At 40.1% G+C, this 15,902-nt stretch overlaps 1 protein-coding gene across 5 annotated transcripts in view; it reads right to left on the reverse strand.

The window, feature by feature from the left end:
* Positions 1 to 15,902, reverse strand: part of FBXL17 (F-box and leucine rich repeat protein 17) — a 498,281-nt gene that overhangs the window by 300,745 nt on the left and 181,634 nt on the right. For all 5 annotated transcript variants that reach the window (XM_050945800.1, XM_050945797.1, XM_050945798.1 and 2 more), the window contains one exon: positions 60 to 190. In XM_050945800.1, the coding sequence (XP_050801757.1) occupies positions 60 to 190 (131 nt within the window). The remainder of the gene's footprint in view (positions 1 to 59; positions 191 to 15,902) is intronic.

Consider the following 15,902-nt stretch of genomic DNA (forward strand, 5'->3'; position numbering starts at 1 on the left):
CAATGGGTTAATTTTGCTCTTCTGAGATTTACTGCTGTTATATGGTATAATTAAATTACCTGTCATTAATGATCCAGTTCAGACACAGATTGAGGGAGCTAAGGTTTTTGCATCTCTTCACTATTTCCATCACAGTTTCATTATCCAGTTCTGTGATATGACGTAGATCCAGGCTGGAAAGGTTTCTTAGCTATTGAGAGAAATACAATAAAGAGGAACGTGTCTGAAAATGTACTAATATTCAGTAAGTACTGACACATTCTGTTATAAAAGCTTTTACGCCTTTCTGGAATGATGCGCAATATAAGACAGACAGGCAAGATGCATTGCAGTTAATGAAAAGCCCTTCTCACCTTTCTGTAGAAAGGCTTTAGAATAGTCAGAAACATAATACAGACATCAGCATGAGACAACCAGATTTTTCTTTAATTTGAGAAGAGTTTATTACCGAAAATGTAATACAATTAATACTACAGAGTAACTGTTTGCTAGTATTGTATGGGTCCTCTAGCATATCTATAGTTTACAGTGCTTTAGCAGTTCTATTATGAATCCCCCCTCCTTCTTCCCCCGCCTGGGTTAGTACCTGCAAAACTCTTTTGGCTATATGACATCAGAGGCTTCCAGCATTTTCTTTTCTTCAAATACTAAAATGTTTCTTTGATGGTGGTTTAGTTGAAGGCACATAAAGTTAATACTTTCAAAAACTTTTTACAACCTTAGAACTGAAATATGTGACTTTGACTTTTAAAGTTAATCTTTGCAGGACATCACATTGCTTGTCCATGTTACAATTTCGACATCAAGTCAACAATTTCTAGCTGAGCTCAAGGGTATCTTTTAGAAAGACATCTAACCTTGATTTAAAGACTACATGATGAGGAATCCTCACATCCATTGTTAAGTAATCTAATGCTGAATTATCCTCACAGACATTGGTCTTCAGTATTTTCAACCAAACGCATTCAAAATTAGACTCTCCAAAATGTTGAGATTGACTAAAAAATTGGGAGGGGGGAGGTTTGTGGGGTAGGGTATTTGCCTTCTGTTTTTTAAGCCTTTTGAACAAACTTTAGGTCACATTTTCAAGCTTTTCTTTGCAACCACAAGTGCTAGAGACTTTTTTTTTTTTTAAAGAGCTGGGATGCAAATATAATCACTTAATTCCAGTAGCCAAAGCTTTAAGAAAATATTGCGAGTCTCGTGATAAAAACGCAAGAGTTGGCAATACTGTATCTTGTTATATCTTTGGACTTGTCTACACAGTCTAGTAATACGCACTAAGGTTGTGTGATTTTTAACATCCACTAAAGTGTTTTGCATTAACTGGTCCTTGTAGACCTGCCGTATCCTTCCTTCACTTAAGTGCACACTGAGTATATCCTTTTTTTTTATTTTTAGAGGGAAATGCTAAAAAAATATTAAAAAATAGAAATACATCAGGTTAATGTTAAAGTTACCCAGGCTGTATCAGGGAACAGTTAGTGCCTACGTTACTGAGCAGTAAAAATCAACATCCCCCCAAGCGCGCATCCCCTATCCCACCATGTGGACAAGCCCGTTTTCTGCTGAAGAGGCCTCTACTATCTGAAAGCTTCTCTCCATGTAGGTATTTACAGAGAGCAATCAAGACCACATAACCTTCACTTTGATCAACTTAATTTCTCTGACCTGTCACAGTTTTCGTATGGAAATATGATTTTCATATTGAAAACTTCTCTTTAAATCAGAGCCCTCTTTCAAATTCATTGGCATAGAAGGATACCACTAAAACACTCAATCTTCCTATAAACAGTAGCCGTTACTATTACCATAGTAGTTAACTGTACTCTGATTAAAGTAGTCAGAGCTACATAAAAAATTGTGCTGTCTGTTTATTGTGTTCTCTCTCTCTCTCTCTCCAGGAGCAGGCAGCTTCCAGCTCATTCTGGACAGAGTGATCTTGTATAAAGAGTACTATCTTATTATACCTAACAATCTAAAATACTACATCTTACAATTGTTATATCTGGAGAATTTAAACAAATATCTGTCCACCAGAGGAGGGCTACACAAAATTCAAAGGCACACAGAACACAATCCTGCCTTCCTGGGAGTAGCACAATATGACAAATGATATAGCCTGGATAACTTTAACATTAACCTGATGTATTCCCATTTAACATTTTTTCAGCATTTCCCTGTAAAAATAAAAAAGGATGAACTCAGTATGCATGTAAGTGAAGGATGGATATAGCAGGATGCATATTTTGAACTAATGTACTCAAGTTGCCACAAACTCCTCAGACAATGACTCTCAATCCTTTTCTTTCTAAATATACTTAGTCATAGTAACTTCTAATGTTTAAAAAAAAAGCTGTCTGAAATAATCTCTGGCATACTCTGGAACAAATAATTGCATTTAGGTAATACTGACATTTTAATTAAATTTACCTTCTCTGTATGAAAGAATAGTAATCCTATTCAGTGATTTAAGTCACCACCAAGGATTTGATTAAGTAAAGGTTCACAACTGAGATCATATAAATTGTTCACTTCAGTAGTTAAACACTAAGTCAAGATATTTAAAAGAAACTGGGGACTTAGAATGCAGGTAATCTTTAGAACTAATGTAACCATGTTTTATTCCACAAGGTCTAACTTTCTCCAATTTAAAGTTTGAAAAGAAATTAAATAGATATATTGCCAACAAAACTCTGCTGAATAAGAGTTAAAGTCAGGGACCCAGTCCCCAAAAATGGGTTGGATGGAAGATATTTCCCCAGAGAGTGGGAAAAAGAATGCTACCGCCATGTTGCAGAGCTGTTTTGTAGAGGTGACCATATTTCCCAAAGGCAAAACGGGACACCGCACAGGGCTGGCCTGAGCAGCTAGCCTGAGTCCCTCTCCCCGCGTGGGGGGCAGGCAGTCCTTAGGCGAGCAGCAACACATATACTAGATAGGGTGACCATATTTCCCAAAGATTGGGGCTGGTATTGCTGCTCACCCAAGCCTGCCTGCCACCTGTGTGAGGCCCGATTCCCTTCATATTTGTGCAGTAAAACTGCAATGACTCTGCTGCTACTGGGACATGGATTCACCTCAACTCAATGGTTCGATTAGATAATCTGACACATTATTGGCCTTAGTAATAATTTTGGGAATAACAGGACTTGTGACAGCCCACTGAAGTCTTACTTACACTAGTCATGAATTTGGATGATAATCCTAATTAATGGTTCCCTTCAAAAATTTTCTGCAAGCAGTGCAACTGGAAAACTCAATGCCTCCATTTAGACAATCAACGGCATGCACAAACAAATCATTACAATAATGTTTATATTTCAATCCAAATAAATGTACATCCTGCAGCAATATTAGAAAAGACGTTCTCATCCACTTATAACTGAAGAATGAATCTATACATTATGACAGACTGTTGCCTGATAATAGTTCGCTGCTGTTTTCTGAATAAATGTTTTTGCATGGAATCACTCCAAAGCCCAGAAAGACACAAGGTCTAAAGAATAATCAAACACACATACTCACTCTAGCTCTTCCCTATAGGAGGGCTGCTTATCACCGATGTACCAGCATCCCTCAATTATTAATATATTGATGTTTTCATATGGTGCTCATCATCACTGAATCTGGGTGCCTCACAACAGCTCTGCGAGGTAGACAACTATCCTCTTATCCCCACTTTACAGATGAGGAACTGAGACACAAAGATTGCCCAAGTTAACACATGGAGTATGTGGTGGAGAATTAAAGGCAGATCTCCAGAATCTCAGTCCATTACCTTAGCCACAAGACCATCCCATGAAGGGTGAGTGTCTTGAAGGGTAGGAAATGACTCTGTTGGGCAATTCAGCAGGGCATGTGCACCATACCACAATAACCAAATATCCACTCCTGGAGGTAATAAGAGACTACATATTACAAGACGTGAAGGCCAGCCAAAAGCACTCTTTTTTTCAAGCCCCATTATGTTTACTCACAGATAGCAACGTTGCTGGCTCTTTTTTTCTTCATGAGTTTTATTATTATTTATTGATTTACAGTGTCCAAGAAAGGGCACCACTTAAAGATAAAAAGACACAATGTCCGATTTTCACAGGTGCTGAAAACTTCAACAGCTCCCAATGTTACAGCTTCCACGGACTTAAACTGGAGATTTGGGTGATCAACACTTCTGAAAAATGAGGCCTATGATGCCTACTTCAAGTGGCTTACAAGTGGGGCACCAAGAGGACAGGGTCAACTCAGGGAAGGAAGGATAGAGGGTGTCATAAATCAGAATACACAATTTCTCAGTAAAGTCTTTTTGCTCTGGACCAGGGGTTCTCAAACTGAGGGTTGGGACTCCTCGGGGGGCGCAAGGTTATTAAATAGGATGTTGCAAGAGGTCAGCCTCCACCCCAAACCCCGCTTTGCCTCCAGCATTTATAATGGTGTTAAATATATAAAAACATGTTTTTAATTTATAAAGAGGGGGGGTCGCACTCAGAGACTTGCTATGTGAAAGGGGTCACCATTACAAAAGTTTGAGAACCACTGCTCTGGACGGAGAGATTCCCCAAAAATTGAGATTAAATTCTAGCCCCTGTGAAGTCATTAACGAAATTGCCATTTAGTTCAATGAAGCCATGATGTCATCCCTTGTTTGCACAGTCACTTCACGGCTACTTAACATTTATAGTATGTCTACACAGCAACTAGATACCCGTGGCTAGCCCATGCTAGCTGACTCGGGCTCCTGGGGCTTGGGCTGTGGGACTGTTTCTTTGCTGTGTGGACTTCCAGGCTTGGATTGGAGCCTGAGCTCTGGGACCCATCCCACAGGTGGCTCGCATGGGCCAGCTGCTGGTTTTCCTTTGTTGTGTAGACATATCTTTAGAGATTACCACCACTCCACCATCCTATTCAACATTATACAATTCTGTCATCATTTCTTATTAATTGCCATATCCTCTTGTTCACAGGTAGCCTACTTGGTTCCCTGACCAGTGGAGAAGCTTAGACTTATATTTATCATTGTTATTACTATAAATATTCAATGTACACTTCCTCACAGATCTTAAGGGATCCATTTAGCTAGTAAGAGTAGCTAGTTCCAGGCTCTTCAAGCATCATTTATTCCAAGCTACTTCACCATTACAATCTTTGGGGCACTTCAGGTGAGTGAACAGTCTGTAAGGACCAGAAGATGGGACACATCAAACACTCTATCGTTAGGGAACGTGTATATATTTTAGGATTGACTTGAGCCTCACTACCAGTTCTCACAGACAGACCAGAAGGAATATGAGCCATGGGTAAAATATTTAAAACGCTTGTAAATAACTTAGGAGCCAAAGTCTCAATGACCTTCAATGAGACTTAAGGGCCTAAATTCCTAAACTGCTTTGAAAATGGGATTTAGGTTTCTAGATGACTTACACACTTTTGGTAATGAATCATTACAGGGTAAAATTTTCCAGACAGCTCACAACAGTCAAGGCGTATCACTCCACCCCAGGACCAGCGCTAGTGTTTTTAGCGCCCTAGGCGCACGGCCATTTCGCTGCCCCGCGCGCTGGTCCAGCGGCTCTGGTGGACCTGCCGCAGTCGTGCCTGCGGAGAGGGTCCGCTGGTTCACGGCTCTGGTGGAGCTGCCACAGCCGTGCCTGCGGGAGGTCCACCGGAGCCACGGGAGCAGCGGACCGTCCACAGGAATGCCTGCGACAGCTCCACTGGAGCCGCGGGACCAGGGGACCCTCCACAGGCACTACTGCAGCAGGTCCACCAGAGCCGCCTGCCGCGCCCCCCCTGGGCAAAATGCCACCCCCCAATAATCCTGATGCCCTAGGCGATTGCCTAGGCAGCCTAAATGGAAGCGCCGGCCCTGCTCTACCCCCATGGAAAGAGCTTTCTGTTCTGAGAACAGAGCTCTTTCTTATCCAACACCAATTTCTGACAATCCACAGCAAGACATTATCTCATGGGCTCTCCTTCAACAGACTATGTAACTTGGACCTCTGACTTCAGGGACCCCACCTCAGCTGCTATAAATGATGACTAGACCATGATGTGAGAGTCATTGACAAATGGCAGTTGGAGAGCTTTTTATGGGTGCATCTGATGGTGCAGCAAAATTTCCTAGGATAGTCAGAAAGTTTATATCTATCCTTCTTCCTAGTGTGTTCTGGAGTTGGTTGCTATCAAACACTCACAGAATTCCCTTTTATTTCAAAACCATGTCAATGGTAAAAAATGAGGCTCAACTGGGATTTAACAGGAACTCAATCAAATTACATGAGAAGGTATCAGAGGCAGGTCCTTGGAGCAACTAGTGACTCTTATCTATAATATGTAGTACAAGCACAATTGGCCAGAAGTAATTATTAATCACCATGGGAGCAAAGACCACAAAGGAAACAAGTGTGAAATGTTTGGTCTAACAACATATAGAACTGGGTCAAATTGAGGTGGATTTTTCTGGAAAGTGAGCATGATTTGGTCAGCATTCCTTTTACCCTAGGTATATCAGGGTGCCAATACTTCAGCTGTCACTAACCAGGAGCGGATGCAAATCTCATCAGTGACTCTCACTGGAAAGCCATACCACACAATCATATTTGCTAAGGATATCCTCGTTACAAATAAGCCAACCATTATGGACTGTTTGAGGCATGGGAGAACCCAATAATATACAAGACTTGAATTGCTCAGACATCAGTGGTGGGTCTGTTGACTTCATTAGAGCCTAGTTCAGCTGAGCTACAGTGGAGCCTTGCCGTTTCTTGACAATGGGTGATATATAAATGGAAAGGAAAGGCCATATCCCTCCTGATCTAACTTGTAAGGACTACATGGCAGTGGCCATTAGCTATTAGTGAATTGTGTTAAATATATTTCCTGCAATTTTTATCACTAATTAAATTAGAGTGTAGTGTATGCTCTTTTGTCGTGTGCTCATGGCATTCTCATTTGACTTTAAAGTATTTTGTAAAGCATAAGTGCCACAATGTTAAGCTCCCTGTAAGTCACCAATACTATAAATGTATGAATAATTGGTAATACAGTAGCACTGCTACCACTACTTAGCATTTATGTAGCATCTTTAGTTTGGGATCTCAAAGCCCTTTATACTTGTAAAGACTCAAAAAACTCTATGAAGTGGATATTATTGCATTTTTACAGATTGGGAAACTGAGACACTGAATTACAGTGGATGATGTATTCACAGTCACACAGTAAAGACAGTAGGAAAGATGGGAATAGAATCCAAGGTTTCTGGCTCCCAGCCCTCTACTCCAACCACCATATATGCTGCAACACATTATAAAGACTTAGTAAAGAAAAGCTATATAGAATTCTCACAAACTGTGTTCAGTTTTCCTTTCGTGTTTCATCTTTTACAAACAGAAGAAAGAACCAAATAACTTTACAATAACTCACAGGGTAACAAGGGACACAATGGACTAAGGATATTGTAGGTTTTTAGTTGCACAAGGTTGCAGAATATCTTGCAAAACATTTATTTACATTTATAGCTGAAATGTAGAAGAAGAAAATAATTGTCCATGAAAGATTTAGAAATATTGTCTTGAATCTTTTAAATAATATAACCATGCTAGAATCTAGGAATTAGTTGTTTGAACTGTAATTTGAAGATCTGCATCTGAAATCTTTGTGCAAAGTATTGCATTGAAATTATTTCATTAATACACAAATATTAACTATAATACAAAAACAAATTCCCATTCCAAAATGGGACTTAGAAACCACTCCAGCACGAAGAGACACGATCATTTCACTATTTACATATTTGCTCTTAGAGCACAGAACATTAAAAACCCTTTCTAAACAGTTGGACTTTTGATCTGTCAGGCATGAATCTTGAGTGCCCTAAACATACCAGACTTTTAATCACTGTCAGAAACAGACAGTGCAGAAACAGAATATTCTATTAATTAAGTTTTGCATCTCAGCGCATGAGAATGAGTATAATTCTCCTCTGCCTTCTGACAGGCAGCAATACCCTCTTACTTTTAGGATGACTGTTCCTGCAATTAATCCTTCTTTTCTCCAACAGTTACTTCCAAAGCTCAAAACTACCAGCAGCAGTCAAAGTGAAGCAGAAGCTGAGTTCTGCATTCCCCCCCTCCCCACCAAGAAACGAAACAACTTTCTCTTACTCTTTGGCTATTTCTACACTGCACACTACTGGTGGTGGCAGGTTGAACATGTGTTACTACACTGCAGTGAAAAACAGGCTGCATCTACACTACCTTATATAGCTACATATGTCAGTGGAAGGCTCTGGCTGGGGGGAGAGAGTGAGAAGGGGTCAGCAGGAGGAAGATAGCAGAGCCTTTCCTTGCTGCCGTTCCCTGCAGAGCTTTTCCTGCTGCCAGGGTCTTTCGCTGCAGAGGAGAAAGCTCTGGCTGCTCCCCACTGCTGGAGTCTTTCCCCACTTCAGGGTACTACCGGAGCCTTTCCCCACCTGTAGCAGGGAAAGACTCCAGCAGAGAGAAGCAGCAGGACATTATATTGCTAAAAATCACAGTGTAGATGGGGAGAAACTGCTTGGGTGAATAGAGAATCCTGTAGGGTACACACCCGTGAATTAAGGAGTGTCTGCTAACCTAACTAGTGCCTCACCATTGAAAGTGCTAAACATACTTGTGCTTGAGAGGTGTGTTGTGTATGTACTCTCAACACCACCAAAAGGCATGCGCAGTGTACACAAACCCTTTCTCTTGAAACAGAAAGAATGGTACAAATGGAAGAATTAAAAACATGAAAGTAAAAAGAAAAAGAGAAAGCTAGAAAAGAAGGAAATAGCAGTTAATTCAATTCAATTTACACATATATGCTGTACCATTTGCACTTTACTTTCTAGGTAAAACTTTGGTTGCAGGAATAGAACTCATCCTTCTTTTGTTCCCACTTTGGTTTAAGATATTTCTGACTCTTAAGCTGTAAATTAACTTTAAAAAAACAGGAAGACATACAAATTAGAACAAATGTTTAGCAATCTGAACTATACTAACACTAGTTCCACCTCCTTCTGAAAATCCAGTGGACGGGAACTGTTATATTAAGAAACAAATATCCAATAACAGATGATGTTCCTGTATTTTCAACAAATCAATCCTGGATTGAATATCAGTCCTAGAACCCAGTGCTGAAGTACAGTGACAGTCTGTACAAAATGAAGGGTATGGCAGATGAGGAAAAAGTGTTGTCCTTGACTCCGATGTTGAAACTAAAATGTGCCTTTGGGTTTAGAGAGACACTTGTAAGGGGGGAAAGTCAGGTTCTCAGCCCTATTAATTTGACAGTTTGCAGTCTAGTATGTAGTATGTCTATGACCTACATTAGAAAGGGAAATGATGGGTAGAGCAGTGCAAAATGAAATCTTTAGACCACAGACGGTGTTGGAGGCGGGGCATTCCAAAGACAGAGCTACAGTTCGTGTAAATACCTAATGGTTTTGAACTAAAATACAAATTTTCAAAACTTATCATAAAAAACTTTTTAGTTCGAGACTTTCCTTAAGTTTATTAAAAAGGAGATTTCATGGATGTTAGAAACTTTGTCTTCTATCTCGACAAACAGTGCAATGCTGAAGTTACAGAGATTACAATTTCTTCCACTGTACATAATAGATTTAGGGTTGAAAAAACAACTAGATAAATTCATGGAGGATAGGTCCATCAATGGCTATTAGCCACAACAAGCAGGGATGGTGTCCTAAGCCTCTGTTTGCCAGAAGCTGGGAATGGGAGACAAGGAATGGATCACTTGATGATTACCTGTTCTGTTCCTTCCCTCTGGGGCTCCTGGCATTAGCCAGTGTCGGAAGACAGGATACTGGGCTTTGATCTGACCTAGTATTACCGCTCATGTTCTGGTGCAGATTGAAAATTTCCAGCAAGGTCAGCCAGCCTCAAAAATTCCATGGAGAGCTGGGCAAAAGATTTTCAGCAAATAGTAAATTATTCAACAAATGCCATTTCAGAGCAACTAAAACTATTAGTTGAATTTCACCTTAATTTGCAAATAGTTTCAGATAAATAAAAAATAAAGAAGAAAAGTTTGAAAAAGTAAAAATGGTTTGTTTCCAGTTCATTTAGAAAATGTCAGTTCAGATTGACTCATCTTGTTTTGTTCAACATAAATGAATTTTTTTTCAGCAAGAAAAATGTAGAGGGGAAAAATTACTAAGTTTGAAAGAAGCAGATTTACTTTTTCCTTTGGGTATTGTGATTTGGCCAGCAAACTGAAAACCAATCAATTATTTGCTCTACTTCCAGGAGAATTCTTTCAAAATGTCATTAACACAGAGGTTAAAAAGTGTGTGAAAAAGAAAACCTTCGAAACTATACCTTGTTTAGTGACTATTAGAATTTCTCTTTCATTAATTAAAGCTGGACTGATTTTCAACTGATTATCATGCCCTCCTTCCCTATAGGACAACCTACCACTCTTATCCCCTGCATACAGATCACGTGTTTCTATCCAGGAATCAATGACTGAGCATAGTTAGTGTCTAAAAAGTCCTATCTTTACTAAAGCCACCTGTATTGTTACTTCAGAGGAATGAGTAATCATATGATGAGTTTACGATTCATTTTTTCAGATGTCTACTGTTTTGGCCACTACTAATCCACTGCTTCAGCTGAAAAAGCAATTACATAGCCAAATAATATCACCCCAATTTAGATCTTGCATCCATTTTACACTTGTGTGATTCTACTGACTCTAATGCTGATTTATAAATGGATTTTTGGACTCCAAGAGGTGCTGCGCAACTTGGAGAAGCACATCCTTTGACCTCCAGAGGATTCAGCTAATATCCATTTCCATCCAGCAACCAGGGCCCCTGACTGACTCCTCCCCCCAGTGAAGGAACAGGTACCTCGAAAACTCTGGAATGTCAGGAGACAAATAATTGACTGTGGTGGGCTCTGCAAGTGGCTTAAAAACAAAGAAAACAGAGACCACCCCCTTCGGACCCTGAACCAGATGGCTGATGCAAGCACGGTGTCTGTGGTGGCTCTGCTGGAGAAAGTTGCTGCAGGTGCATTAGATAGCAAGGCCACAAGGGCCACAATACAATTGACTGTTACCTTGATTAACTCCTCTTTACAAACTCTGACAGGACAGTAAATGAAACAGAAATGAGAATATCCTCTGTGAAAGATCAGGTACAAGGACTCTCTACCCAGGTGAAGGGAAGCCTAACAGACTTACCATCTCCTAAATCTAAAGAGGCAGACTTTGAAGAAAGGGCTCACTGCAATAATTTGAGAATTACAGGAATACCGGAAGCAGCAGAGAAAGGCAAACCACTAGAATTTGTTCCCTGGCTTCTTACAGAAGTGCTCAGTCTGCTGTATGATTTTAAATATGATTTAGAAACACACATAGGTCCTGGGCTCCTAAGATGACCTGACAAGCCAAAGCCTCATGAACTGATTGTTAAATTTCTCAGATTTACTGTAAAAGGAAAAATAATGCAGCTAGCTCATGAAGACACAGAACTGTTTGGGGGATGTCACAAAAAACAATAATGATTTCTCAAGATTTAGCAAAAGATGTGGTTGAGTAGAGATCAGCCTTTAGAAGACGAAGGGAACTTGCCAAGCAGTTAGGACTCCAATATTTTAAAGAAGTCCAGCAGAGTTCTACATCAAGGTTGGGTGATGACGTGTATCTGTTCCAAAAGCAATCAGAAGCAGAAATATTTTTAAATAGCCTGTAATGAATTAAGCATCTGTTCTAGTTTATGCCAAGTTTACTTCCTAATCGGTATGTCTGCCCTACTTACATGTCCAAACTTATCCAGTGACTGGGACTAACTAACTTATTTGGGCTCTCTCTTCTGCGCCAAGAATTTATTTTATTAACTTTTGGGACATAGATAACACATCTCATCAAATGACTAAAAGTGAAGTACCCGTGAAAGGTTGTTAAGGGGAACACCTCATCCTAAATTGATCTCATAGGAGAGAATTGACTAAAGATTTATTGAAATTGTGTATTAACAATACTTAGTGCCTTTGTGCCTGTATTTGAGTTGAGGAGCCAATGAAACATTTGACAACTTCCCTAACTGGATAGATCAATATGAAATATTTGTTTGTGATTATACAAGATTTATGTGTTAGCTCAGCACAGAAGAGATCACAGCAGCAGTTCAGCTACCTGTTGCTCTGTAGGAACCTGAGAGCTCTGATTCCATCTTTTAAGATTGGTCTCAGTGAGAGACCTTGCTGTAGGACCTCATCTAGCTACTGGTGGGTCCTCAAACCCTGGTGACATGACATTTGATGTGCTGCAAGGATGAGAAGCAGCTTTTCTCCTGGTATGTTGTCATGGAAAGATGCACAGGAGCCAAGCAATGGAACTGTGACCCATATGGGCTAAAGGAGCAGAAGAGAACAGCGGTTGCTGAGCTACATGGACTAGTGATTTCTGCCATCCCTATCAGCTCCTACTTCCTCTCTATTCCACTGCTTATTCCTTTCTCCACCTCCCCTACCTTACTCTCCCTTCATACCTCCCCGGCTCCTCTTATTCCATCTTCCATTTCCCCTATTTTTTCTCCTCTTGCTTCATTCCCTCTCCCACTAAGCCTCCTGTCAACTTCTTCACTCCCTTTCCTCAAACTAACATTTTCTATAAGCTCAGACCCTGAGTCCATGAACACAGAGTATGAAAATTGTATGGAAGAGTCACTGACTGAATTGGACTGGGAGTTGTGCTATTTGGTGCATAAAATTACAAATTGTGAAGTAGCTGAATTTCTCCTGTCAGTTACATATTCATTTAATATGGGGAATAGAAATGGAATGTTTGGTTGTAAAACAAAGGAAGGGGAGCATGTGGCCCTGGGCAAACAATCCCCACAACATACATCATCTCTCACAGTGCTCCAAGCTGCACTACCAGTTCTTTGGTGTTTGGTTTGGTAAACTGAAAAGATTACAATTAGGGGATAACACACGAGCATATACTTGACATTCCAGGTGAAGAAATATCACATTTGTGGACTCTGTGCTCCCTTTCTATCTCCTACAATGTGCTATTTCTTTGCTGTCTGGGAAATATAGGATGCCTGTTTTTAAATAGTGGGTATTGATGAAGCTCCTGGCCTTGATGCTGTCTCTCTCTGGCCCGCACTCTCTAGAACTGATGATTGTCAAACATGTAATGCTGTAAACTAAATTAAACCAATTGCTGCTTTTTCATTATGATTTACTTTTTAAAGTGGAGTTACCACTCAGGAGAGACTGAGAAAACACTACATACCAAAGAGAGCCCAGCCATGTTTGGCAATAGGTCACGTTGTTATGTATATGTTATGTCCTGATGTTTTTACTTTAGCCTGTCTTTTTGGGCTCTTCCTTCCCCCTCTCCAGAGCTCTCACCTATATACCCTTATTACACTCACTCTTCCGCACCCCCTTTTCACCGCTCTCTAGAACACCAGTACTCAAGAAAATTACAACCTACATGAATGTGATTTGTATCAAGCTCCTGAAGGCGGCTGCAAACGTTGATGTATCAGCCCAATTCTCCTGCACCTACCCTATTCCCTGGAGGTTGGCAAGTGGCAATCATCTGGCAAGACAATCCAAAAATTGTGGAACAAACATCTGCAGCATTTTAGCCACAGATTCCTTCCTTCTTCCTCTCCCCTTCTCTGTGGGGAGTGTTAAAAGAAAAAAGTGTACTAGTTATTATAGAAAGCAAAGGTAGATGTAGTGCTTTTTGCAGGAGATACACTTCACCGCAGATGAGGCTGCTAAATTAGAATGTGATTGGGTAGAAGCAGCAGTGCCTTGCTGCTTCTCATCCAAGTACAGAGGAGCAGTCATACTCTTGCATAAAGTGCTAGCAGTAACAATGTCAAAGTCAACTTTAGATGATCGGAGGACAGATTTTTAATCCATAAAGTCATGAGAAATGAATCTGAAATAATCATTGCTGTATGCTAGATGATTCTAAAAACGGTCATATATTATTTACTAAATTATATGGAGAACCCCACACCTCCATTATGATTTCTGGGGATTTTAATTAAGGGGTCAATCCTTTCGTTATAAGGGTCATAAACTAACTAAAAATAGAATGGCCTGGAATTGCATATTAAAGTTCTGGGACTATGTGATATCTGACAGCTCATCCAAATGAGTAGGAACTATTCATGCTTTTCCCCAGTACTTGAGTCCTATTCCCATACAGATTGCCTTTGATCTCCAGGGACTTGGTTAATTCTGTAAAAGCGGCAAAGAGTCCTGTGGCGCCTTATAGACTAACAGACGTATTGAAGCATGAGCTTTTGTGGGTTAATACCCACTTCGTCGGATGTTGGTTAGTTCTGTAATTGATTCTTCCATTGACACCAATTGCTGTCTCTGAGTATGCCCCTATAAAACTCTTCACATACCAAAATAACAGGATAAAAAATGGCTATTTAGATGCACATTTATTTCTTCACTTTTATTAGAGCCTCATTTCAAAGTTCTTATTGAAAAAGGAATTGGCCTGTTTCTGGAAATAAATGAACCTTCAACAGCTTCTAGCAGGCTACTGTGAGAGATGCTCAAGGTCTATTGAGAGGTAGAATTATTAGTTTTGCATCTGCCTAGAGAAAGGAACATGGAGAAAATATGAGGCCTCTTGAGAAAAAAAGTAAATGAGCTTGATTTTTCTTATGCCACAGTCCCATCTCCAGATAGGTTATGATCTCTGATCAATTGTAGATATAAATTCAACAGGCTATACTTGGCACACACTGAATTCACCTTATTTCAACCCAGGCAGGATATCTGGGTATCAGATGAAAAAGCAGGCAAGCTCCTAGCATACCACATAAGAGACAAGGCCTCTGCATGTAGAATCACAACCAGCCATGACAAACATGGTAAATTATATTTATCACAAATATATTAATAAAGAGTTCTTTTTCTATAAAGATCTGTACAAATTAGACACAAACTTTCCACAAGAGCTTTGGATCAATTTTTCAAAATATTAATGCAATATTAATGTTGAAACCTTGACACCCCCCAAACATAGGATGAGTTAATTGAGTGATTAAGAATATGAAAGTAGGGAAAGCCCCTGGGCCAGATGGCTTCTCAGTTACATTCCACAGATACTTCCTTGAACTTCTGTCTGACAAGATGCTTGAAATTTATTTAATTTAATTTAATTAATCACTTATAAAGGGTCCCTTCTGCCTATGATGAGAAAAGCCTTAATATCAGTTATTCCTAAACAAGGAAGAGATGCCACTATATTCCAGTTATAGGTCGATTTCACTTATTAATAGTGATGTCAACATATTGCCAAGAGTCCTGGCAATGAGACTGGAAAAGGTTTTGGGCTCTATCATACATCCAAATCAACTCAGGTTTGTCAGAGGCTGCCATGGATGTTAATCTTTGACAAGTTATTGATAGTATAGCAATGTAATATGATGACCCCAAACCATATGCCATTTTAGTCTTAAATACAGGTAAGTATTTTGATAAAGTGGGCTGCAGCTACATTTTATACCGTACAAAAAATTGGATTTGGAGTTGTGTTTAGTTTCTGGATCCAACTGTTCTGATCTCACCTCACCTCCCACAACATAACCAACAATGTGACTTCGGCTACCTTCAGCCTCTACAGGAAAGGGTATCCTCTGTTACCATTACTGTTTCATTTGGCTCTTGAACCCTGGCAATAGCCATATAGGCAGGGCCGGCTCCAGCTTTTTTGCCACCCCAAGCAGCAAAAGGTAGGGGAGAGATAAAGCCGTGATTGACAGCAGTTCTACCGTGCCGCTTCATTCTTCGGCAGCATTTCGGCAGTGGGTCCTTCCCTCCAGGAGGGACTGACGGACCCACCACCGGATTACCGCAGAAGACCTG

This window comes from Gopherus flavomarginatus, chromosome 3, assembly GCF_025201925.1.
Source record: "Gopherus flavomarginatus isolate rGopFla2 chromosome 3, rGopFla2.mat.asm, whole genome shotgun sequence".
In the NCBI taxonomy this organism is placed as follows: domain Eukaryota; kingdom Metazoa; phylum Chordata; order Testudines; family Testudinidae; genus Gopherus; species Gopherus flavomarginatus.